The sequence below is a fragment of the Molossus molossus genome, unplaced genomic scaffold, assembly GCF_014108415.1.
Source record: "Molossus molossus isolate mMolMol1 unplaced genomic scaffold, mMolMol1.p scaffold_m16_p_3, whole genome shotgun sequence".
NCBI lineage: Eukaryota > Metazoa > Chordata > Mammalia > Chiroptera > Molossidae > Molossus > Molossus molossus.
This window is the reverse complement of record NW_023425366.1, coordinates 123,341,494-123,365,550: the sequence shown is the minus strand read 5'-3', so window position 1 is coordinate 123,365,550 and position 24,057 is coordinate 123,341,494. Positions and strand designations below refer to the sequence as shown.

General features: G+C 44.8%; 1 protein-coding gene and 1 non-coding gene across 3 annotated transcripts; both read left to right on the top strand.

The window, feature by feature from the left end:
- The first annotated feature begins 5 nt into the window (after positions 1-5).
- On the top strand, positions 6-24,009 carry LOC118642283 (eukaryotic translation initiation factor 3 subunit C). 2 transcript variants are annotated; one of them, XM_036279965.1, is made up of 21 exons: positions 6-49; positions 184-323; positions 2,586-2,651; positions 2,758-2,947; positions 3,258-3,383; positions 3,566-3,620; positions 3,722-3,825; positions 4,165-4,292; positions 6,081-6,240; positions 6,378-6,481; positions 6,914-7,055; positions 7,242-7,367; positions 7,497-7,590; positions 8,383-8,573; positions 8,826-9,050; positions 18,883-19,246; positions 22,864-23,023; positions 23,109-23,174; positions 23,257-23,344; positions 23,447-23,609; positions 23,707-24,009. In XM_036279965.1, the coding sequence occupies exons 2-21, from the start codon at positions 223-225 to the stop codon at positions 23,787-23,789; spliced, it is 2,736 nt and encodes a 911-aa protein (XP_036135858.1). In that variant the 5' UTR covers positions 6-49; positions 184-222; the 3' UTR covers positions 23,790-24,009. The 2 variants fall into 2 exon arrangements, with proteins under 2 accessions (XP_036135858.1, XP_036135859.1); XM_036279966.1 differs by having other exon boundaries at positions 34-97.
- On the top strand, positions 1,228-1,332 carry LOC118642987. Its single transcript, XR_004961893.1, has one exon. It is a non-coding gene; the product is annotated as a U6 spliceosomal RNA (small nuclear RNA).
- Positions 24,010-24,057: the final 48 nt, after the last annotated feature.

Below are 24,057 nucleotides of genomic sequence, written 5' to 3'. Positions count from 1 at the left end.
TTCCTGTCCGCGTTTCCCTGTTCCGCGGTGTGACTCGTAGGCTCGGCTGGTACGTATTTCTTGGGCCGCGTGTTTTGAGAAGGGGACTTGGGTCGAGGTACGTGCGGATACGGTGATGGGTGGCGGCCGGGAGGTGGCGGCTCGGACCCCTTCTCGTGGCGCTTTACTCTGGCTCTCCCGCAGGTCCGGCTGTGCCCGCCGCAGCCCCTCAACGTCGTCGCCATGTCGCGGTTTTTCACCACCGGTTCGGACAGCGAGTCCGAGTCGTCGCTGTCCGGGGAGGAGCTCGTCACCAAACCCGTCGGGGGTAACTACGGCAAACAGTGAGTTGGAGGGTCTGCGTCCTCCACTCGCGGAGTGCGGGGTTCGGCCTGGGAAGGCCGTGTGTGTGCGGGACGGAGGAGAAGGGAGGTGGGCGGCGCTGAGGTTCTCGAGGCGGCGAAAGCGAGTTCTGAGGATGTTGAGAGTTTAAGGGGCCGGACAGTGTTGGGAGAACAACCTCCACGTTTAGGATGCTGTGAACCGTATATACACCGGGTACAAGGGATAGAGCCCCATAGGTTTCCCACTGGCCTCCTTGTCCACAGCCTTTGTACAACCCCAGCCTCCTCTTCTCTGCTTGGCATCGGATGCCAGGAGACATAATTATTCTTACTGCCAAAAAATCCCGCGCACAAAATGCTCGCTTGACATCTGGGAGCTTGATTTCGGTGGCTCTGAAGCTGAGCCACCTGGCGCCGCCGGCAGGTTCTTAAACATGTGTTTTATTCCTGATATTTACCTCTACTTAAACATCCTTCCCCACTCTGCAAATTGAAATTCAGTTCACCCTTTGAAACAGTGGAATGTTGTTTCCCAAATGTCTGTCATCCACATGGCACCATCATCATTTTTGCCATATGCCTGTCTACTGTTGACGTTCATATATGTACACGGATACATACAAAGGCCTTGGCAGGGTACCTCAGTTGCTTAGAGCATTGTCCTGGTACACCGAGGTTGGGAGTTTGATCCCCAGTCAGGGCACAAATAAGAATCGACCAATGAGTGCATAAATAGGTGGAACAACAAATTGATGTTTCTCTCAAGTCAGTAAGTATATATATATATAGACATGTATAGAGATATGCATATGCACATACCTGTATACCCATATAAATGTGATTTCATAGCATTGCCACAAGTGGAAAACCAACATCACTTGCCATAAGGTAGAAAATAATAGATGTGCTCACTTCAGCAGCACACATACTAAAATTTGAACATAACAGAGATTAGCATGGCCCCCGCACAAGGATGACATGAAAAAAAAGAGAAAATAATTGGGAAAATTAATAAGATAGAAAAGAGAGAGATTGCCCTAGCTGGTTTGGCTCAGCGGTTAGAGCGTTGGCCCACGGACCAGAGTCCCAGGTTTGGTTCCACTAAGGGCAAGTACCTCGGTTGCAGTTTGTCCCCGCCCCAGTTGGGGTTGTGTGGGTGGCAGCCACTCTATTGAGATCTCCCTCACATCGATGTTTCTCTCTCTCTCTTCCTCCCTCTCTCTCTTTCCTGCTCTATCTGAATATAAATGCAAAAATGCCCTCAGGTGAGGATAAAAAAAAAGAAAGGAGAGCTATTGATGGCTGAGTGCTGTCTGGCCTGGTTTTTCATTATTAAAGAAAAATACTGGTGCCCAGCTAGTGTGGCTCAGTGGTTGAGCATCGGCCCATGGACCAAGAGGTCGCAGGTTCGATTCCCGGTCAGGACACATCCCCAGGTTGTGGGCCAAATCCCCAGTGGGGGGCATGCAGGAGGCGGCCAATTGATGTTCTCTCTCATCCATGTTTCTGTCTGTCTCTTTCCCTCTCCCTTGCTCTCTCTCTAAAAACCAATGAAGAAAAGAAAAAAGAAAAATACTGGTAATGCAGGTGTTAAAGCCACTGTGACTTTTTCTTTGTCCTGGCCTCTTACCTCCTGAGACACGTTGTTTTCTAGGACCTAGTTCAGGTACCACTTTCTTGGAACACTTTCCCATTCATGCTAGCCAAAGTACCCCTTTTCTCAGTACTTCTTAGTGACCATCTTCACATAATTAGTTTTGTGACATAGTAAACAGACACCTTTGTTTACTTTTGAGAGGATGGAGATCTTTGTATGCACTACAACAGTTGACAAAAGGCTTTACTTGAAGTAGGCTTAAAAGATTGAGTTGTAGCCCTGGCGAATGTGGCTCAGTTGCTTGGGTTTCGTCCCAGGCACTAAAAGGTTGCCGCTTCCATTCCCAGTCAGGGCGCTTGCCTGATTGTGGGCTCCATCCCCAGTAGCAGGTGTGCAGGAAGCGTCCAATCAATGTTAAGCTCTCAGCTCTCACATCAGTGTTTCTCCCTCTCCCTTCCTCTCTCTCTCAAAATCAGTTAAAAACAAACAAACAAAAAGATTGAGTTGTATATGATGAGTCTATGAAGAGGAAGAATCAAGCAGGATGAGTGTGGTACCAGTGGCCTGAGTTATTAAGTTCTACCTGTCCCATTTGAGAAGAGAAATAGAGATCGCTTGGAAAGACTGGAACTAGAAAGGGAGTTTAATGGTCTCTGTTCCTTCAGGCCATTGTTGCTGAGTGAAGATGAAGAAGATACCAAGAGAGTGGTTCGAAGTGCCAAGGACAAGAGGTGAGGCCATGGGGAGTCTGAGTGATGGGGAGCCTCTGGAGCAGTGGCAAGTTTGATGGTTGGTGATGGTGGGCGGGTCCAATATGCTATTGGGCTCCCAATCCAGGTTTGAGGAGTTGACCAACCTTATCCGGACCATCCGTAATGCCATGAAGATTCGGGATGTCACCAAGTGCCTGGAAGAATTTGAGCTCCTGGGAAAGGCATATGGGAAGGCTAAAAGCATTGTGGACAAGGAAGGTGTCCCCCGGTTCTATATCCGCATCCTGGCTGATCTGGAGGACTATCTTAATGAGGTGTGACTCCTTTGGCTAAGGGGGGGATCTCGAAGGGGATTATGGGCCTGGGACCTGCTTCTAACCCACTTCCAGGGATCATGTCTTCTGTGGGTGGTTTGCTTTATATAGTGTTTATTACTTCTTATTTGTGGTTTTATGCTTTTATTGGTGATACATGAAGGAGTTTTTAAAAATAACAGGTGTAATTAATTAATACAAATGGTATGCAGATATGAAGACTCAAAAATGGTGGTGAAGCCTGAAATTTAGGAAATATAATTTAGTCTTAGATTCTTATTCTTCCTTTTTTCTCTCTTCTTTCCTTTAGCTATGGGAAGATAAAGAAGGAAAGAAGAAGATGAATAAGAACAATGCCAAGGCCTTGAGCACCCTGCGCCAGAAGATCCGAAAATACAATAGAGATTTTGAGTCCCAGATTACAAATTATAAGCAGGTGGGGGGCTAGAGTCAGACTTTTTGAGCTGTGGGACAGTGACCTCTTGACAGAGAGAAAACATTTGCAAATAGAAAGTGTGACTGGAGAAAGAATCATGGCAAAACTTGGGTGGAGGAGGGGTAGGGTGGGGTGATGGTTGGGAGGCATCCTTAATTATTCTCTCATTTCCCTCTTTCAAGAACCCTGAACAGTCTGCAGATGAAGATGCTGAGAAGAATGAGGAGGATTCAGAAGGTGAGAGAGGATACCCTTACTGCAAATGGTTAGGAAGTCTAAAGTTAGTGGTTCCCTTGGCCTGTTTCCTTGGTTGTCCTTAACCTTGCTCTTCCCACCAGGCTCTTCAGATGAGGATGAGGATGGAGTCAGTGCTGCAACTTTCTTGAAGAAGAAATCAGAAACTCCTTCTGGGGAGAGTCGCAAGTTCCTCAAAAAGATGGAGGTGAGAGCCAGGGTTACAGTGAGGGTGATTTGCCTCCCGTGGGCCATTCTTGGGTCTCTGGGGAGAAGAGAAGACAGAACCCGAGGTTTAGGAGGGGTTGGGTTTAGTGGAGTCTGGTTTGAGGACAGGCTTCCTCTTGGATTAGAACTAGAATATGGAAAACTAGATTCTGAGGCAAGTCACCACTTCTCTCTTGTCTTGGTCCAGTGCAGCACTTACTGTCCTGATTCCATGAATAACCATGTTCTGCTCCTGTAAATCCCTAAACGTGTTAGGGGAGCAGTGAGATGAGTCAGTCTCCCCATCTTCTTCCTACTGGTCCTTTTTTTCCCCTCTAAGGATGAAGATGAGGATTCAGAAGATTCAGAAGAGGATGAAGAGTGGGACACAGGTTCAACATCTTCTGACTCAGACTCAGAGGAGGAAGAAGGGAAACAGACCGTGCTGGCCTCAAGATTCCTTAAAAAGTAAGCAATGTCATGGTACCTTGTTACAGTGGTAAGAGTAGGGCACATTTACTCTTCTTGAAGGTTGTTGCTTCTTCCATGGAGTCTTTTCAGGTTGTAGATGCCAACTGCTCCCTTTTCACAAAGGGGTCTCAGAGTCAGGTATATTGGTTAAGCTCACAAAGCTAATGTGTCCTGAGGATGGAATTTGAAGGCTTCAGAGTCCAAATATTTAACTATGACATTCTTCACTGCATGTGGACTGAGTATAAATCTCACTTTGGCACTGATTAGCTGTGTGATACTGGACAAGCTATTGAATCTTTCCTGTCTCTGAGGATAGCTGCAGTAACAGGGAGGTGATATAGGTAAATGACATGGGAGCTTCAGTGATGGTTGCTACTCTTGTCATTATTCCAGAGGACTTAGTGTATAACATAGAAATTCTTAGTATATAGCAAGCCTTCCTGAATTTTACTGGGATAGTCACAGGAATAGGAAAGGATTCTGATTTGGATTCTGGTCCCGGCCATTAGTCTTTTATTTTTTTTTATTTTATTTTTTTTTTTTATCCTCACTCGAGGATATTTTTCCATTTTTTGTACAGATAGAGTGGGAGGGAGAGAGAGGAAGGGAGACACAGACAGAAACATCGACGTGAAGGGACACATCGAGTGGCTGCCACCCGCACGACCAACCAGGGCCGGGGACAAACTGCAACCGAAGTATGTGCCCTTAGCGGGAACCGAACCTGGGTCTCTCCAGACCGCAGGCCAACGCTCTAACCGCTGAGCCAAACTGGCCAGGGCCATTAGTCTTTTAATAGCTATAGTACTTTGGGTAAGTTCCTTAACCTTCTCAGGTCCAGTTTGTTCCTTTGAAGTCAAGGTAGTGCCTGCCTCTGTGTACGCACGTGAGTCAGATATCAAGTCCTGGTAAGCACTGCTCCTGTAATAGGCAGAACTATTGCTGCCTTTTGGATTGCTCTTCTGCTTTTAAAAGTTGGAGTTATGCTGCTTCAGGGGGTATGGAGTTCCCTAACACTAGAGGGGTCTAGACATAGGCATTTTGTTGAGAAGCTTTTTTTCACTGTGTGCTCCAGTCTGGTCAAGTCTGGGAAGCATTGCATATCTGATCTCTTTTTACGCCGAACACTTAACACCATACGTGTGGGGCGTTTTCTCACACTACCCAGTTCTTCAGCTCTCTGGACACCACTAGATGTGTTCGACAACTCAGTTTAGTTCTGACACTACCCAGAATTAGTATAGACCCCACAAGTTAAGGGCTCAGTCCCATGAGACTTCCCCCACCTCAGACACCAGTTGCAAGTCTCAAGTTTGGCACCTATACTTCCGACTGACCAACTATAAATTCAGAATTTCCACAATCCCTTCTAAACAGAAAAAAGGATGCTGTTCCGAAGTCAGTCTTTACAGAGCAGTTAGTATCAGAGAATAACTATGTTTCTTGTGGATTCTCTGGAAGACCTGAAGGGTTAGCTGTGGAGCAGTGTGACAAGTTATTTCTGTGTCTGCAGGGGCCTGGTTACCTCTGCCTTATTAGACAAGGCCAGATTGTTCCCTTCATAGGAGTTTCTTGGTGCAATATGGTGACATATCTTAGTAAGTAGTCTGGCACATTTAATGCTTAGTAGTCCTGTTTTGGTTATGGCTAACTTGAGGTCATTCTCATAGAGCGTAACTTGGATGCAGGACTCAGAGGAAGAAAGGAAGTTCGTGGGAGGAAGAAGCATCGGCGTGGAGGGCGGGGGGTGCTGATCTTTCATCTTCTCCCGTCTCCCGGCAGGGCCCCGGCCACTGAGGAGGACAAGAAGGCCGCTGAGAAGAAACGGGAGGACAAAGCCAAGAAGAAGCACGATAGGAAATCTAAGCGCCTGGATGAGGAGGAGGAGGACAATGAAGGCGGGGAGTGGGAAAGGGTCCGAGGTGGCGTGCCCCTCGTTAAGGTGAGGATTTTAGAACTAAAATGAGTTGGAAAACAGTTTGGGAGAGCATATAGGCACAGTCTTTTTGAGTTGGAAGAAAAGTTAAGGCAAGAACAGGTTTCTGTTGGCTTGCACATGACAGGATATGTGTTGCCTAGGAAAAACCAAAAATGTTTGCCAAGGGAACTGAGATCACCCATGCTGTTGTCATCAAGAAACTGAATGAAATCCTGCAGGCACGTGGCAAGAAGGGAACTGATCGGTAAGATTCGTGGATCTGTGTTGTGGGACTACAGGGTGAAGGCTCTTTTCTCTCAGATACAGGGAGGTTGATAAACGAATAGTGCTGTTTGGGGAAGATCTGTGTGTGCCTCAGCAGAAGAAATGGTATTCATAGTGGTCTATTTTCTTCTGTTTACGCTATGTTTGACCTTAACCTTTAGGACTATTTTTCCATCTGTAAGATGGGGATAATGCTCACCTTCTTTAGTCATTCAGTGACTAAAGAGAATGATGGATTGTTAGCATCAATGCTGTTTCTGTTGAAATGTATAAAGGAGAAGCAGTAATACAGGAGGTAGGGTAGGAGTATTGGGAACGAGGCTGCCTTACTCGTCTGAAGGAAGCATGCTGTATGACAGGATGAGACCTTTGACTTGTCTTTCATGCTTCGCCCTGTTCTGGATCCCTCTAGTGCAGCCCAGATTGAGCTGCTGCAGCTGCTGGTTCAGATTGCTTCTGAAAACAACCTTGGGGAGGGTGTCACCATCAAGATCAAGTTCAATATTGTCGCCTCTCTCTATGACTACAACCCCAACCTGGCTACGTACATGAAGGTGAGGGCAATAAAGAAAAGGTACATTCCAGGGCTGAGCTGGTGAGTTAGGGGACAGTGCCTAGGGTCTTAAAACTCAGGGGCTGTGGAGGTAGTCTTAGTAGTTGAAGAGCCTGGGTGTTCCTGCCGAAGGGGCTCTTGGGAGGCGTCCACTCATTCCACCTGCACACCTCTGATCTCTCGGCAGCCCGAGATGTGGCAGAAGTGCCTGGACTGCATCAATGAGCTGATGGACATCCTGTTTGCAAACCCCAACATCTTTGTTGGAGAGAACATTCTGGAAGAAAGTGAGAACCTGCATAATGTTGAGCAGGTAAAGAGTAATTGGCAGGCTAATTGGAGAGGTGTATGTTGTCTGCTTTGGGAAAACTCAGTGGAAACAGGATTGAAGTTTGGAACTGAGATGTGGGCTGATTTATTTACTCCTCCTCTACCTTTTCAGCCACTGCGTGTCCGTGGCTGTATCCTAACTCTGGTGGAACGGATGGATGAAGAATTTACCAAAATAATGCAAAATACTGATCCTCACTCCCAAGGTGAGCCTGGGCAAGTATGGGCATCAGTGGGAAGAAAAGCACAAGGAATAAAACTAAGGATTATCCTAAACCAGAGTCTTTCTTTACCCCAACATTTACTTGGGAGGGCCTAAGATACTAGGTTCTGCTCCCATAGGTTCTGATTCAGTAGATCTGGGTGGGGCCCCAAAATTTGCATTTCTGACATGTCTTTATGTGGTGCTGTTGGTCTGGGAACTATACTTTGAGAATCACTGAGGTGTGGCCTCTGTCCACTTGTCTTATTTAGTTTGGATTAGGGGTATTGGGATGGGGAAGGTGCAGGACAGTTCCTTAGTAAAATGCGAATGACCATGTGTGCCCACCGTATCAAGGACATAGGGGTGAACAAGGCAGCTAGAGGCCTTCCTGCTCGTGGAGTTTGCATTTGGTGTTTGGGAAAAGGCAGTTCAACAAGTAAACAAGGTAATTGTAGGCAATACAAAGTGTGGGTTAGAAATTCACATTGGGACCTGTGATAGAGACTGGAGGAGTCAGCTTCAGACAATGGTTGAACAAAGCACCCTTAGGTAGAGACCATTTGAGGTGAGATCGGAATGAGGAGGAGGGAGAGTTCATGGGGAGGAATTGGTGGAAGAGAACACCTAACAGGAAGGACAGAAAGTGAACTTGGCGTGTACCAGGACAGGATGGTGTTTGCAGGGCATTTTTCTGGTGGGTATAGAAAACAGAGGTAACTGGATTGATCAGGGACAGATGACTGGGAAAGTCTGTGTGCCTGGCTGAGCTGAGGGTAGGTGCTGTCCCTGCTAGAGTACGTGGAACACCTGAAGGATGAGGCACAGGTGTGTGCCATCATTGAGCGTGTGCAACACTACCTGGAAGAGAAGGGCACCACTGAGGAGATCTGTCGAGTCTACCTGAGGCGCATTCTCCACACCTACTACAAGTTTGATTACAAGGCCCATCAGCGGCAGCTTACCCTCCCTGAGGGCTCCTCAAAAGTGAGTGTCGGGGGAGAGGGATGTGTCAGTCTGTCCTACATGTCTGTCCGATCTTCCATTCCCTGGGGATTTCTGAGGCAGGGCATGGGGTGGGGGTGGGGACAGGGGAACTAGGACAAGGCTGGGTGGAGTCTCACTTGGTTGCTAATGCATAAGCCCATTTAGAGCCATTGTCTTGCCATATCCTCCTCCTCCTCCTCACCAAACAATAACATCCACCCCCTCACCAAACCCCCTGTTCCCCTCCCCCAGTCTGACCAAGATCAGGCAGAAAATGAGGGTGAGGACTCAGCTCTGCTGATGGAGAGACTTTGCAAGTACATCTATGCCAAAGACCGCACAGACCGTATTCGCACGTGCGCCATCCTCTGCCATATCTACCATCATGCCCTGCACTCTCGCTGGTACCAGGCCCGAGACCTCATGCTTATGAGCCACCTACAAGACAACATTCAGCATGCGGACCCTCCAGTACAGGTAGGATGAGAAGGAAGCACTCTGGCTTTAGTGGCAGAGGGAAGACCAGGCCAGGTCCCCATCCTCTTGCTATTGGGGCAAGGTGGCTCAGGCAAATTAGTCACTTTTCTGACTAATTCATATGTAAGTAGACACTTGGTCTTTTTCAATTGCCAGCATTCTCTGATCCTCCTGCATGTTAGCATTTTATTGTACTGTTCCAACAGCATTCAAGTTTTCTGGGGTAGAGATTTGAGTTCAGCCAACATTTATTATACCTACAACGTGTCTCCTTTGGGACATTAGAAGATCATCTTGTTTAAAAAGGTGAAAAGATAGGATGTGAGGGTGATCTGGCTGTGACATCTGTCACCCCATTGATCACGAGGGTTGATTTGGCCGATCAGGCTGGCTAGATGGGTGTCCCCCTCCTCCCTCACTGATCCATTTGTGTCCCTACTGTCCCCCAGTGGGTCAAAGAGGATGACCTTCCCCCCAGAGGAGGGGATCAGTCTTTGGTCAAGGGATATGAGTAGCTATGTTCCTTCGTTAGAACCTCTATACAAGCCTTCAAGACCCATTTGTAGGAGAATGTAGGATTATTAAGCTTCCAAGACTCCAGGCACCTCCTAATGAGGTGCCTGCCTTTCTAAAAAAAAATTTTCAATAAAAAGATGAGAAGAACCCTTAAGAAGTTGTCAGACTAATTTGAATAGAGGGACCCAAATGTAGTGTGATGTGTTGGGACATAACAGTGAAACAACTAATTTTGTGTGTGGCTATACTGTGAGGACATTTCCGTATAGAAAGAATATTAAAGCTGTGTCTTTAAATGTGTGATTAAAATAATGTAACATTCATGTGTAGAACGTTTGGTGAACATGTCTTGTGGTTTTTAAACAGCACTTTCATTTGTTCATTTTCATTCCATTGTATGAATGACTTTTTTTTTTTTTTAATTTTTTTTCTTTATTGATTTTTAGAGGGAGAAAGAGATAGAAACATCGATGAGAGAGAACATCAATTGGCTGCCTCCTGCATGCTCCCCCACTGGGGATTGGGCCCACAACCTGGGCATGGGCCCTGACCAGGAATCGAACCAGCGACCTCTGGGTGCATGGGTTGTTGCTCAACCACTGAGCCACATTAGCCGAGCTCCTTTATTTTCAATTACAGTTTATTTTCAGTGTTAGTTTATATTAGTTTTAGGTGTACAACATAGTGGTTAGACAATCATATATTTTACAAAGTGGTCCTCTTGATATTTCTTTTTTTGTTAATCCTCACCAGAGGCTTTTTTTTCCCATTAATTTTTAGAAAGAGTGGAAGGGAAGAGAAAGAGAAACATCTAATTATTGGTTGCCTCCCACACATGCCCCGACCAGGTCAGGAATTGAACCTCAACCCAGGTATGTGCCCTTGACCGGGAATCAGACCCATGTCCCTTTGGTGCACAGGCCAATAGTGTAACCACTGAGCAACACCAGCCAGGGCATCCTGATATTTCTGGTACCTGCCCCCCATGGCACCACACATAGTTAATACAATGTTATTGGCTATATTGTCTAAGTTTTTTTTTTTTTTTTAACTTATTTTTATTGTTGAATGTACTATAGATGTCCCTCCTTTTTTCCCACCTTGACCTCTCCTCCCTCCTCCCACCCACCCCCATCCTGCCTTCCCCTCACTATTGTCTGTGTCCATTGGTTATGCATATATGCATATAAGTTCTTTGGTTTATCTCTTCCCGCCCCACCTCCCCACTTCCCTTTGAGGTTTGTTAGTCGAACAGCCAATTTGTACTTTCTAATCCCTTCATCTTTTTCGCACAGCCCCCCTCCCATCTGGCAACCAACAAAATGTTCTCTGAATCTGTGGGTTTGTTTCTGTTCTGCTTGCTCATTGTTTGTAGATTCAATTGTTGATAGATATGTATTTATTTCCATTTTATTGCTCATATTTTTTTTGTCTTCTCCAAGATGGCCCATCAACATTTCATGTAATACTGGTTTGGTGGTGATGAACTCCTTGAGCTTTTTCTTGTCTGGGAAACTCTTTATATGGCCATCAATTCTAAATGATAGCTTTGCAGGAGAGAGTAATCTTGGTTGTAGATCCTTGCTTTTCATCACTTTAAATATTTCTTGACACTCCCTTCTGGCCTGCAAAGTTTCTTTTGAGAAATCAGCTGACAGCCTTATGGGAACTCCCTTATAGGTAACTAACTTCTTTTCTCTTGCTGCTTTTAAGATTCTCTCTTTGTCTTGAACCTTTTGCATTTTGATGATAATATGTCTTGGTGTGGACATCTTTGGATTCATCTTGTTTGGACCTATCTGTGCGTCCTGGACTTGTATGTCTGTTTCCTTCACCAAGTTAGGGAAGTTTTCCGTCATTATTTTTGCAAATAGGTTTTCAATTTCTTGTCCTCTCTCTTCTGGCACCCCCATTATGTGAATGTGGGTATGCTTGAAGTTGTCCCACAGGTTCCTTATACTATCCTCATTCTTTTGAATTCTTTTTTCTTTTCACTGTTCTGATTGGGTGTTTTTTGCTTTCTTATATTCCAAATTGATGGTTTGCTTCTTGGCTTCACCTACTCTACTATTGATTCCCTGTAAATTATTCTTTATTTCATTTAGTGCCTCCTTCATTTCTGACTGCTCTTGAGGTCCTCACTATGTTCCTTGAAATTCTCACTAAGTTCATTGAGTTTCCTTATAAGCAGTGTTTTGAACTCTGCATTTGTTAGATTGCTTATCTCCATTTCATTTAGTTCTTTTCCTGCAGTTTTGTTCTGTTCTTTCATTTGGGATGTGTTTCTTTGTCTCCTCATTTTGGCTGCCTCTCTGTGTTTGTTTGTTTCTATGTATTAAGTAGAGTTGCTGTGTCTCCTAGGCTTCCTAGATTGGCCTGTTGTAGTACATGTCCTGTAGGGTCCAGTGGCACAGCCTCCCTGGTCACCCAGCTGGGCCCTTGAAGTGCACCCCTAGTGTGGACTTCATACCCTTCTATTGTAATTGAATCTTGATTGCTGTTGGCATGTTAATAGGAGGGTTTTACTCAGGCTGATAAGCTGCGAAGACTGACTGTGCCCACTAACCACTGACCTCTGAGTACCTTGGATGATCAGCTGTGCAGAGCCCACCACCCAGAGCAAGACTTAGAGCTCTGGTACCCACTGAGTCTGCTCATTGAGTGTGTCACTTATGGAGGTGGTTGGGTGGTGGTGCTTCGATGTGGTCTGAAGGTGTCTACTGGGTGTACTGGCTCTGGGACAAGGTCAGCCACTGCCTGTGTTCTATCCGGGGCCACCAAGCATAAGCTACAAAGTGATTTGCTGGTGGCTGCTTCTTGTGCTGGGCTTGGAGGTGTCCAGGCAAAGCCAAGCTGTGAACCAAGGCTGGCTGCTTCTACCACCAGGCCTGGGGCCACTTAGAGGTATGGGGCTTGCTGTGGCCAGATGCTCTTGTTTGAGAGAATTTAGGGAAATCTGAAGCAGGAGCCAAAACAGGCCAATCCTATGGTAAAGTCACTGGAAACAGCTTGTGTGGACCCAAAAGTTGGGTGGGGCAGGGCCTCAGGGAATCACCAGGACTGGGCAGTGTGAGCCAGGTTGCTGGAGTCCCAGATATGGCACCCATCTGCCGACTCCATGGAGGAAAGGCTCACCAAAGGAACACAGGCCCCTACCAACAGGTTTGTCCTGTAGAAAGCTGCGCTCCAGCCCTCTCCCTGATGCCAAACAACTCAGTTCTTCCCTGTTTGTCTTTGGCACCTTTCGAGCTGTCTTCCCTTCACACTGGATCTCAGAGGGAGCAGGTCCAAGTAAGGCCGTTTAAGAGGGACTGCCTGGGGCTCCAGCCTCAGCCTCAATTCCCGCTAGTTTTCACAGCCAGAAGTTATGGGGACTTCTCTTCATAGCACTGGAACCCTAAGCTGGGTGCCTGGTGTGGGATGGGACCCCTTGCTCCTCAGGGAGGACCTTCATAGTTGAGATACCCTCCTGATTCTTATTTGCCACACATGGGTATGGGACCAGCCCATCCGCACCTCTGTCCCCCCACCTCCCCACCCCTCTGCCCCTTTTACCAGTCTTGGTGTGGCTGCTTCTTTAATTCCGTAGTTGTAGGACTTCCATTCAGCTCAATTTCAGGCGGTTCTGAAGGATGTCTGTTCGTAGTTTAGTTGTAATCTTGCTGTGGTTGTGGGAGGAAGCAAGTACCACGTTTTTCCCTATGCTTTGCTTTATATCCATCCCTGTGACTGTTTTGTAACTACCAATCTGTATTTATCAATCTCTTCACCTTTTTCACCCAGTCCCACAACCCCTCTCCCCTCTGGCAACTATCCGTGTTCTCTGTATCTAGGAGCCTGTTTATTTTTGTTCATTTAAATTATTCTTTAGGCCCTGGCCGGTTTGGCTCAGCGGTTAGAGCGTCGGCCTGCGGTCCGGAGAGACCCGGGTTCGGTTCCTGCTAAGGGCACGTACCTTGGTTGCAGTTTGTCCCCAGCCCTGGTTGGGTCGTGTGGGTGGCAACCACTCGATGTGTCGCTTTCACGTCGATGTTTCTGTCTCTCTCTCTCCCTCTCATTATATCTGAACAAAATGTCGAAAAATGTCCTCGGGTGAGGATAAAAAAAACAAAAACATAAATTATTCTTTAGATTCCATATGTAAGCAGAATCATATGGTATTTGTCTTTGACTTAGTTCACTTAACATAGTATCTTCCAGGACCTAGAATCTGGGTCTATCCATATGCTGTCACAAATGGTAAGATTTCCTTCTTTTTTGTGGCCAAGTAATATTCCATTGTATAAATGTACCACAGGTGTGTGTTTGTTTTCTATCTTCTTGTCTCTTGATGGACACTTGGGCTGCTTTCATAGCTTGGCTTTTGTAAATAATGCCACAATGAACATAGGAGTGCATATGTTCTCTTGAAGTAGTATTTTGGGTTTCTTTGGATATATTCCCAGAAGTGGAATCACTGGGTCATAAGGCAATTCTGTTTTTAATTATTTGAGGAACCTCTGTACCAGCGGTTCTCAACCTGTGGATTGTGACCCCTTTGGGGGTCGAACGACCCTTTCACAGGGGTTGCCTAAGACATAACAGTAGCAAAATTACAGTTATGAAGTAGCAACGAAAATAATTTTATGGTTGGGAGGGTCACCACAATATGAGGGACTGTATTAAAGGGTCGTGGCATTAGGAAGGTTGAGAATCACTGCTCTGTACTGATTTCCATAGTGGCTGCACACATCTGCATTCCCACCAACACTGCACAAACGTTCCCTTTCCAACACTTGTTTGTTGACTTATTGATCATAACCATTCTGATCTGTCTGTGTGAGGTGATACCTCATTGTGGTTTTAATTTGTATTTCTCTGATGATTAGTGGCATTGGACATCTTTTCATGTCTGTTGGCCATCTCTTTGTCCTGTTTGGAAGTGTCTATTTCAGGTCCTTTGCCCATTTTTAAATAGGATTGTTTGGGAGTCTTTTTGGCATTGAGTTGTATGAGTTCTTATAGATTTTGGATATTAATCCCTTATTAGCTGTATCACTGGTGAATGTGTTATCCCATTCAGTGGGTTGTCTTTTGATTTTGTTGATGGTTTTCTTTGATGTAAAAAAATTTTTAGTTTGATATAGTCCCATTTGTTTATTTTATTTTTCTTTTGTTTCCCTTGCCAAAGAAGATATAACAGAAAAAAATGTTACTAAGAGAAATGACCAAGATTTTATTGCCTATGTTTCCTTCTAGGGTTTTTATGGTTTTGAGTTATACATTTAAGTCTTTAATGCATTTTGAGTTTATTGTATATGGTGTAAGAAGGTGGTGTAGTTTCATTATTTTGCATGTTATCTATCCAGTTTTCCCAACACCATTTATTGAATAGACTCTTTAGCCTCATTGTATGTTGTTGCCTCCTTTGTTGAATATTAATTGACCACAAAGGTGTGGATTTATTTCTGGGCTTTCTATTCTGTACCATTGATCTATATGTTTGTTTTTATGCCAGTGCCATGCTGTTTTGATTACTGTGGCCTTGTAGTATAGTTTGATATCAGGTAATGTGATTTCTCCAACTTTGTTTCCATTGTATGAATGTATCACAAGTTCTTGATCTGTTTTCCTCTTGATAGATAGCTGGCCTGTTTCCATTTTGGAGCTATTATAAACGAAGCTGCCGTGAACATTTATGTAGAAGTCTTTGGATATATGTTTTCTCTTGCTTAAATAGTTAAGAGTAGAATTGTTGCATCATAGTGTAGGTATATGTTTAGCTTTATTAGAAACTGAGGTGGTTGGTTATGCCATTTTACACTCCTACTAATAATGTGTGGGTGTTCCTTATTAATGTTTGGTATTGTAGGTCCTTTTAAATTTTAGTCATATTGGTGGTTGTGTAATGGAATTCCATGGTGTTAGTTTGTATTTCCCTGATAACTCTTGAAATTGATTACTTTTTTGTTGATGTACCCTTCCTATATCTTCTTTGATATGTCTGGTCAACTTTTGCCTGTTTGTTTTGTTTTTCTCACCTGAGGACAGTTTTTGTTTTTTAAAGAAATCAATGGCTCTACTGGCTTTTTTTTTTTAAAATCCTCACCAGAGGACTTTTTCCCATATTTTGTTCAGATAGAGTGGGAGGGAGAGAGAGAAACATCAACATGAAAGGGACACATTGAGTGGTTGCCACCTGCATGACCCAACCAGGGCTGGGGACACACTGCAACTGAGGTACGTGCCCTTAGCAGGAACCGAACCCGGGTCTCTGGACCAACAGGCCAACACTCTAACCGCTGAGCCAAACCGGCCAGGGCCCGAGGACAGTTTTGCATGTATCTTCAGACAGAGTGGAAGGGAGAGGGGAAGGGAGAGAGAAAAACATCAATGTAAGAGAGACACATCAAGTTGCCACCCACACGACCTCAACTGGGGCCGGGGACAAACTGCAACTGTGGTACGTGCCCTTGGCGGGAACTGAACCTGGGACTCTCAGGTCCGCGGGCCACCACTCTTAACTGCTGAGGCAAACCGGCCAGGGCGCCTGTTGTTTTTAAAGATTGGATTGTTCATCTTTTTGTAATTGAGTTGTAGGGATTTTTTGTATATCCTGGATGCCATCCTTTGTCAGACAAAGGTTTTCCAAATATTTTCTTCCATTCTGTGCTTTGCCTATTCATTTTCTTGGTGTAATCTGACTTAATCAGTTTTTTTGTTTATGGTTATTTTCTGGGTCCTAGCTACAGAAATGTTTGCCTACTTGTAATTCATGAAGATATTCTTTTCTGGTTTTGATTTTTGAAAGTTCTTATGGTTTTAGCTTTCACAGTTAGATCTATGATTTTTGCATATGGTGTGAAGTCAGGATCAAAGACATTCTATCCCCATTGTATTGTGTTGGTGCCGTTGTGGAAAACTGCATGACCCTAGCAGTGTGCGTATATTTCTGGGCTCTCTATTCTGTTCCATTCATTCATGTTTCTATCTAATTTCTTCAGTTTCTTTCTGCAATGTTGGAGGTATTATACATCTTTTTAAAAATTATTCCTGGATATTATGTGCTATTTACTGCTATTGTAAATGCAATTTAAAAAATTTATTTTCCAATTGTTAACTACCAGTATATAAAAATATGGTTTTGCTAAATTCACTTAGCTCTAGTATAATCATACTCTGCTTAACAAGAGGAATGCATCTAAGAAATACGTTGTTAGGTGATTTTGCGGTTGTGAGAACATCCTAGAGTGTGTTTAAACGTATCTAGATGGTGTAACCTCCTACACACCTAGGCTCTGTGGTATATTATGTCGCATGTGCAGTCTGTTGTTGACCAAAACATCTGCATATAGAGATAGTTTTATTACTGTGCCTATCTTTATGACCCTTCTTGCTGTATTAGACAACTTAAACCTCCAATGCTGAATAGAAATAGTGAGAGCAGACATCTTGCTTTGTTCCCATTCTTAGCATGGATGCAACCAACATTTCACTATTAAGTATAACGTTAGCTGTAGTATTTTGGTCGATACTCTTTCTCAGATTGATCCTAGTTGATCAATTGATCCCAGGCTTTTCTGCTCCTAATGGTGAGAATTTTTGTCAAAATAGATGTTGAATTTTGTCAAAAGCTTGTTCTGCATCTATTGAAATGATACACAGTTCATTTCTCCTTTGTTCTGTTCATATGGTGAATAACCATGATTTAAAATTTTTATATCAGCCTTTCATTCCTAAAGTATATCCTACTTGGCCATGATGTATTATCTCCTTTATGTATTGCTATATTCTGTTTGCTAATATATTTTTAAGGCTCTTTGCATCTATGTTTATGACTAACATTGACCTCTATATTTTTGTTGTTATCAATGCTTAGTCTTTCCTCCTTAAAAAAATATGTATTGCCTACAATCTTTCCTATCTTTTTGTTTTTATGTTTTTTTTACCCTCACCAAATGACTTTTTTTTTTATCCTTACCCGAGGACGTTTTTCCATTTTTTGTTCAGATAGAGTGGGGGAGCAGGGGAAGAGAAACATCGATGTGAAAGAGACACATCGAGTGGCTGCCACCCGCATGACCAACCAGGGCTGGGGACAAACTGCAGCCAAGGTACGCACCCTTAGCAAGGACCAAACCCGGGTCTCTCTGGACCTCAGGAGGACACTCTAACTGCTGAGCCAAACCGGCCAGGGCCATTTTTTAATTTTCTGTTCAGATAGAGTGGGAGGGAGAGAGAGGAAGAGAAAGAGAGAGAAACATCCATGTGAAAGGGACACATCGAGTGGCTACCTCCTGCACCACCCCAACCAGGGCTGGGGTTGAACTGCAGCCGAGGTACACACTCTTAGTGGAAACCGAACCCGGGTATCTCTGGACCGCAGGCTGACGCTCTAACTACTAAGCTAAATCGACCAGGGCGATCTTTCCTATCTTAATTAGTGACATGTCCATTTTTCAGTTGCCTAAGCCAGAGATAGACCTTGGGGTCATCCTTGATTCTTGTTTTTCTCTCCGATACTACATCTGCTTTCCCAGCCATTTCCGTTCAGAATCCATATTTGACCACTTATCAGTTTCAGTGCTACCCTCTAGTCTAAGCCACCATCATCTTGGTCTCGCTCTGCTTCTGATCTTCAGGCTGTTCTTAATACAGTAGCCAAAGTGACCATTTTAAATTAAGTCAGATTATATCACGTATTTGCTCAAAACCTTCCCAAGGTTTTCCATCTTAAAATCCTTACCATGGCTCACATGGCTGTGTGCTTGCCCATCCTCTGGTTTATGATCACATCTTTTGCCAGCACTAGCCATTTCACATTTCTTGTTCCTCAGATACACCTGGCACGGGTCTTGCACTGGGTCTTTGCATTTGCTGTTTCTTTCTTCTCCTGTGCTCTTCGTCTACCAGCTATCTACATGACTCGCTCCCCCCTTTTCCTATGAGGTCTTTGTTTAAACATTCCCATTAGGATGAGGCCTTCCTTAGTTATCCTATATAAAATTATGAGCTCCCACCACTACCACCACCACATAAACTCCCTTAATTCCCTCCTCTGTTTTTTGTTGTTGTTGTTGTTCTTTTTTAACCTTAGCATGAGTCCACATGCATATTGTGGTTATTTTCTTTTCTACACCCTACCTCTAGAATGTAAGCTCTGTGGAGGAGCAGGGACTTGTTTATTTTGTTCTCTGTCCCAGCCTATAGCCTAATGCTCAGACCACCAATGTATATCCTGTGTTGAGTATTTGTATATTTGTTCAATGAATGAACAACTTGGAATGACTTGCTTCTTCGCTTTCATCTCTGAGTGCTTCATCCCCTTTGTACCCAGATCCTGTACAACCGCACCATGGTGCAGCTGGGCATCTGTGCCTTTCGCCAAGGCCTGACCAAGGATGCTCACAATGCCCTGCTAGACATCCAATCAAGCGGCCGGGCCAAGGAGCTTCTGGGCCAGGGTCTGCTGCTACGCAGCCTACAGGAGCGCAACCAAGAGCAAGAGAAGGTGGAGCGGCGCCGACAGGTGCCCTTCCACCTGCACATCAACCTGGAATTGCTGGAGTGTGTTTATCTGGTGTCTGCCATGCTCCTGGAAATCCCCTACATGGCTGCCCATGAAAGTGATGCCCGTCGACGCATGATCAGCAAGCAGTTCCATCACCAGCTGCGGGTGGGCGAGCGACAGCCCTTGCTCGGTGAGTGTGAGGCTCTAGAGTGGAACAAACTTCTCTTGTTTGTTCCTTCTTGATTACTTTTTTTTTTTTTTTTTTATCCTCACCCGAGGACATTTTTCCATCCTTTGTTCTAATAGAGTGGGAGGGAGAGAGAGAGAGAGAGAGAGAGAGAAACATCTATGTGAAGGGACACATCGAGTGGCTGCCACCCGCACGACCAACCAGGGCTGGGGACAAACTGCAACCGAGGTACGTGCCCTTAGCGGGAACCGAACCCGGGTCTCTCTGTACTGCAGGCCAACGCTCTAACCGCTGAGCCAAACCAGCCAGGGCCCTTCTTGATTACTTTTAATCAAAGGAGTAAAAGAAGCTAGAGGGAATAATTTTCACATACGATGATTCAGTGACATCTTTGTGGAGAACCTAAAGGCATCCTTTTTACTCAGTAGTTTATGTAGTCTCTTACCGTAGGATACATTGTTCCTAGCCTACAAATTAAGCTCCCTGCTTCCTGTTATTCTCCATTTCAGTCTGTACTTGTAAGCATTATCTTTCTATTAAACTTATGATGTCATACACCCCCAACAGCTTTAAAAGTTCTTCATTGCCTGCAGAATAAAGTTTAGTCTCCTTAGTCACTAAGTTAAACTTAAGACTTGATTCCAGTGGTATTTCTTATATAATAAAAACTTACATAATGGGCCCTGGCCAGTTTGGCTTAGCGGTTAGAGTGTCGGCCTGCAGACCAATGAGTCACGGGTTTGATTCCAGTAAAGGGCATGTACCTCAGTTGCGATTCAGTCCGGCCCTGGTCGGGGTCATGTGGGAGGCAGCCAGTCAATGTGTCCTTCTCACATTATTGTTTCTCTCCCTTCCTCCCCCTCTCTCCACTCTATCTGAAGATAAATAGGAAAAAAATATCCTCGGGTGAGGATTAAAAAAAAAATTTTTTTTTTTTTTACATAAGGTTTTTTTTCTGCCTACCACTGTTTTTAAAATAATTATTTTTTATTGCTAATAACCTTGTGATGTAGGTACTATTATTACCCCCTTTTTTTTTATTAAGAAACTGAGGTGCAGAAATTAAGTGACTTGCCCAATTCTAATACAGCTGATGTGTGCCTCTTTTCCTTTCTTTTCCCCTTCTTTTTTTCCTCTTTTCCCTTCATGCACTTTTATTTCTCAGCCAACCAACTAGACCCTTAGCATTCCAGAATCTACCATTGGCCCCTCTGATCACTTCTGAAAGATCTGATGGATCAGTCCAGGGGTTTGAGTGAGTTGTCATTTCACTGGGAAAGGAATTTGAATTGTGCCCTTCCAAGGGGGTTGGTGCATAAAAAGACTAGGCAAGTGAGCCAGGCTTACTATTCACAGCCACATCCCTCTGTAGATTTGTCCTCTACTGGTTTTGTGTGTGTGGTTGTGTTGAGGTGCAGGTGCCCCTTAGGCAGATTTTGTTTGGTTTATGTAGTGATACTTTGTTTTAATTTCCACTGAAGGTCCATGTTTTCAGCATCTCTTAGGGCTCTCTGGTTCATCACAGTTCCTACCATTCTGTGTCATGCCTGCAGTGAAGCCAAAAACCAGTTTCTGTTTCAGCTCTGTACTACTGCTTGGTTTGTGGAGAAATATTCTTTGAACCTCTTACCTTGCCTTTTTCAAAAGTGATCAAATGGAAGGTAACACAAAAGGGTTGTGTGCCTTTCCCTATACAGTCGTCCCTTGCCACTTCACACTTTAACTTTTGCGGCTTCACTCTATCGCAGTTTTTTCAATTATAGTGTAGTATATAAATAAAGAATCCTACTTTCCGGAAATTCATTTATCGCGGTAGAGTCTGGAACTGATTACCGCAATAAAGGAGAGGCGACTGTACTTATTCATTCACTTCTACTTGGGCCTGAATTGTGTGCATGCTTAAGCTGGTCATCCCTGTTCTAGGGTCTGCTGTGTTCATGTTTCCCTATACCTGTCATCCATTTCCAGCCTTAGAGCTGATGTGCTTTATTACCTGCCCTGAATTCCAGCGATTCTTGTTTGCCATGTCTATCTTCCTGGCTTGTTTCTCATGGCTGTATTTGGGGGCTCAAGTCCATGATCAGCACATCAAATCTATGATTTACCAGCATTTAAAGTGAGGCTAATTTTTTTTTTTTTTTTATCCTTACCCGAGGATATTTTTGCATTTATCTTCAGATAGAGCGGGAGGGAGGGAGGGAGAGATGGAGGAAGAGAGAGATAGAAACATCGACATGAGAGAGACACATCAAGTGGTCACCACCCACACGACCCCAACCAGGGCTGGGGACAAACAGCAACCGAGGCGTATGCCCTCAGCAGGAACTGAACCCACGACTCTCTGGTTAGAGACAGGCCGATGCTCTAACTGCTGACCCAAACTGACCAGGGCTAGTGAGGCTAAATTTTTTAAGGAAAAGGAGTGAGCCACTTCGTTTTTATTTATTATTAATTTATTTTAAATATGTTTCTATTGATTTTTTAGAGACAGGAGGGAAGAGAGAGAAACATCGATCAGCTGCCTCCTGCATACCCCTACTGGGGATGGAGCCCAAAAGCCAGGCATGCGTCCTGACTGGGAATCGAACTGAGACCTTTTAGTCCGTGGGACAACGCTCAATCCATTGAGCCACACTGTTCAGGCAGGAGTAAGTCACTTTAAAGACAATTAAGCTTGCTGGCCAGTGTTGCTCAATGGTTGAGCATGGACCTATGCATCAAGAGGTCGCTGGTTCAGTTTCTGGTAGGGCACATGGCCAGGTTGTAGGCCCAATCCCCAGTGTGGGGCATGCAGGAGGCGAACAATCAATGTTCTCTCTCATCAATATTTCTCTCTCTCTCCCTCTCCCTTCCTCTCTAAAATCAATGAAGAAAAAATATTTTTTAATAAATAAAAATTAAAAAGTACCTTCTCTTTAAAAAAAAGAAAGAAACATAAGCTGATAACAGTGTGATATATTTATGTGGGGAAAATCATGAAGGTATAAGAAGGCCGGCCCTGGCCGGTTTGGCTCAGCGGTTAGAGCTTCAGCCTGCGGTCCAGAGAGACCCGGGTTCGGTTCCCGCTAAGGGCACATACCTCAGTTGCAGTTTGTCCCCTGCCCCGGTTGGGGTCGTGCAGGAGGCAGCCTCTCAATGTGTCCCTTTCACGTCGATGTTTCTCTCTCTCTCTCTCTTCCTCCCACTCTATCTGAACAGAAAATACAAAAATGGAAAAATGTCCTCGGGTGAGGATAAAAAAAAAAAGGAAGGAAGGAAGTAGGGTAACTATCATTCCAGTAGAGATGTTAATTTTTTTTTTAAGTCAATGATACTTATAAGAATCTGATGAAAACTATGGATCCTTTTTCTAGGAAAATGTCAAATTGCTGTGTGTACAATATTTTCAAGGTGCTCACTGGTTCCCTGAAGCATGCCATGGACTGATTTAGTCTAAATAATTTTGTTCTGACATTAAGGGACTTATAGAATCCCATGGCTGTTTAGTGGAGAGATGGGAGAGTCTCCAGGCTGGTTGTTGGCTCTTCTGGCCTGTGTTCCTCCTTGAACGGTGCTTGTGGAGGCTGGAACACTGGTCCCAAGTTTTCCTGGGCCCTGCCTCATTCCCAGTTTTTCAGGTCCCCCTGAGTCAATGAGGGAACATGTGGTTGCTGCCTCCAAGGCCATGAAGATGGGCGACTGGAAGACCTGCCACAGTTTTATCATCAATGAGAAGATGAATGGCAAAGTGTGGGACCTTTTCCCTGAGGCTGACAAAGTCCGAACCATGCTGGTTAGGTCAGTCAAGAGGGAGACTGTGATGAGTGGGGAAGAAAAGACTGGTTGATCTCCTTCCCTGAAGATCTCTTCTTCCTCCCTGTAGGAAAATCCAGGAAGAATCACTACGGACCTACCTCTTCACCTACAGCAGTGTCTATGACTCCATCAGGTAGGATGAGCCCTGAGGAAACAGAGGGGCCCCAGCTTTGTGGTCTCCGGTCCTAGCTCCTCCCTGCCTTCTTTCTCTCCAGTATGGAGACCCTGTCTGACATGTTTGAGCTGGACCTGCCCACTGTACACTCCATCATTAGCAAGATGATCATTAACGAAGAATTGATGGTAAGGGCCAGGCATGGTAAATGGGCAGGTGGAGTCATGGGGAGTTTGGAGTAGAGGGGTCTGATCTGTGTCATGTCCCTTCTTCTGGCTCACTCCCATCAGGCCTCCTTGGACCAGCCAACGCAGACGGTGGTAATGCACCGCACAGAGCCCACTGCCCAACAGAACCTAGCTCTGCAGCTGGCAGAGAAGCTGGGAAGCCTGGTGGAAAATAATGAGCGGGTGTTTGACCACAAACAGGGTACCTATGGTGGCTACTTCCGAGGTAAGTGGTTCCGTCCCCTCTGCTCTCCCAGGGTCTTGGCTCCCTGACTGCTTCTCCCCTGGCATTCACTTCTCCCCTTCCCATCTCTTTCCTGCAGACCAGAAGGATGGCTACCGCAAAAACGAAGGCTACATGCGCAGGGGTGGCTACCGCCAGCAGCAGTCTCAGACAGCCTACTGATCACTTCTGTCCCCATGGCCTGGACCATTCAACAACCTTTAAGTTCCAAACCACACCCCAGTCATTAAAGGTCTATTTAGAGTTACAGTTCCTGTTTGTCTGCGTGGCGCCACAGAAGTGTTGACACATTCATTTGCTAGTTATATTTCTTAGCTTCTACCATATGACAGGCTTAAGGCTCAGGATTCAGAGATAATTTGTACATATCTTTGACTTCAAAGAGCTTGTTGCTTTTTTGCATTTAACAGAAATTTGTAACATGATAAGT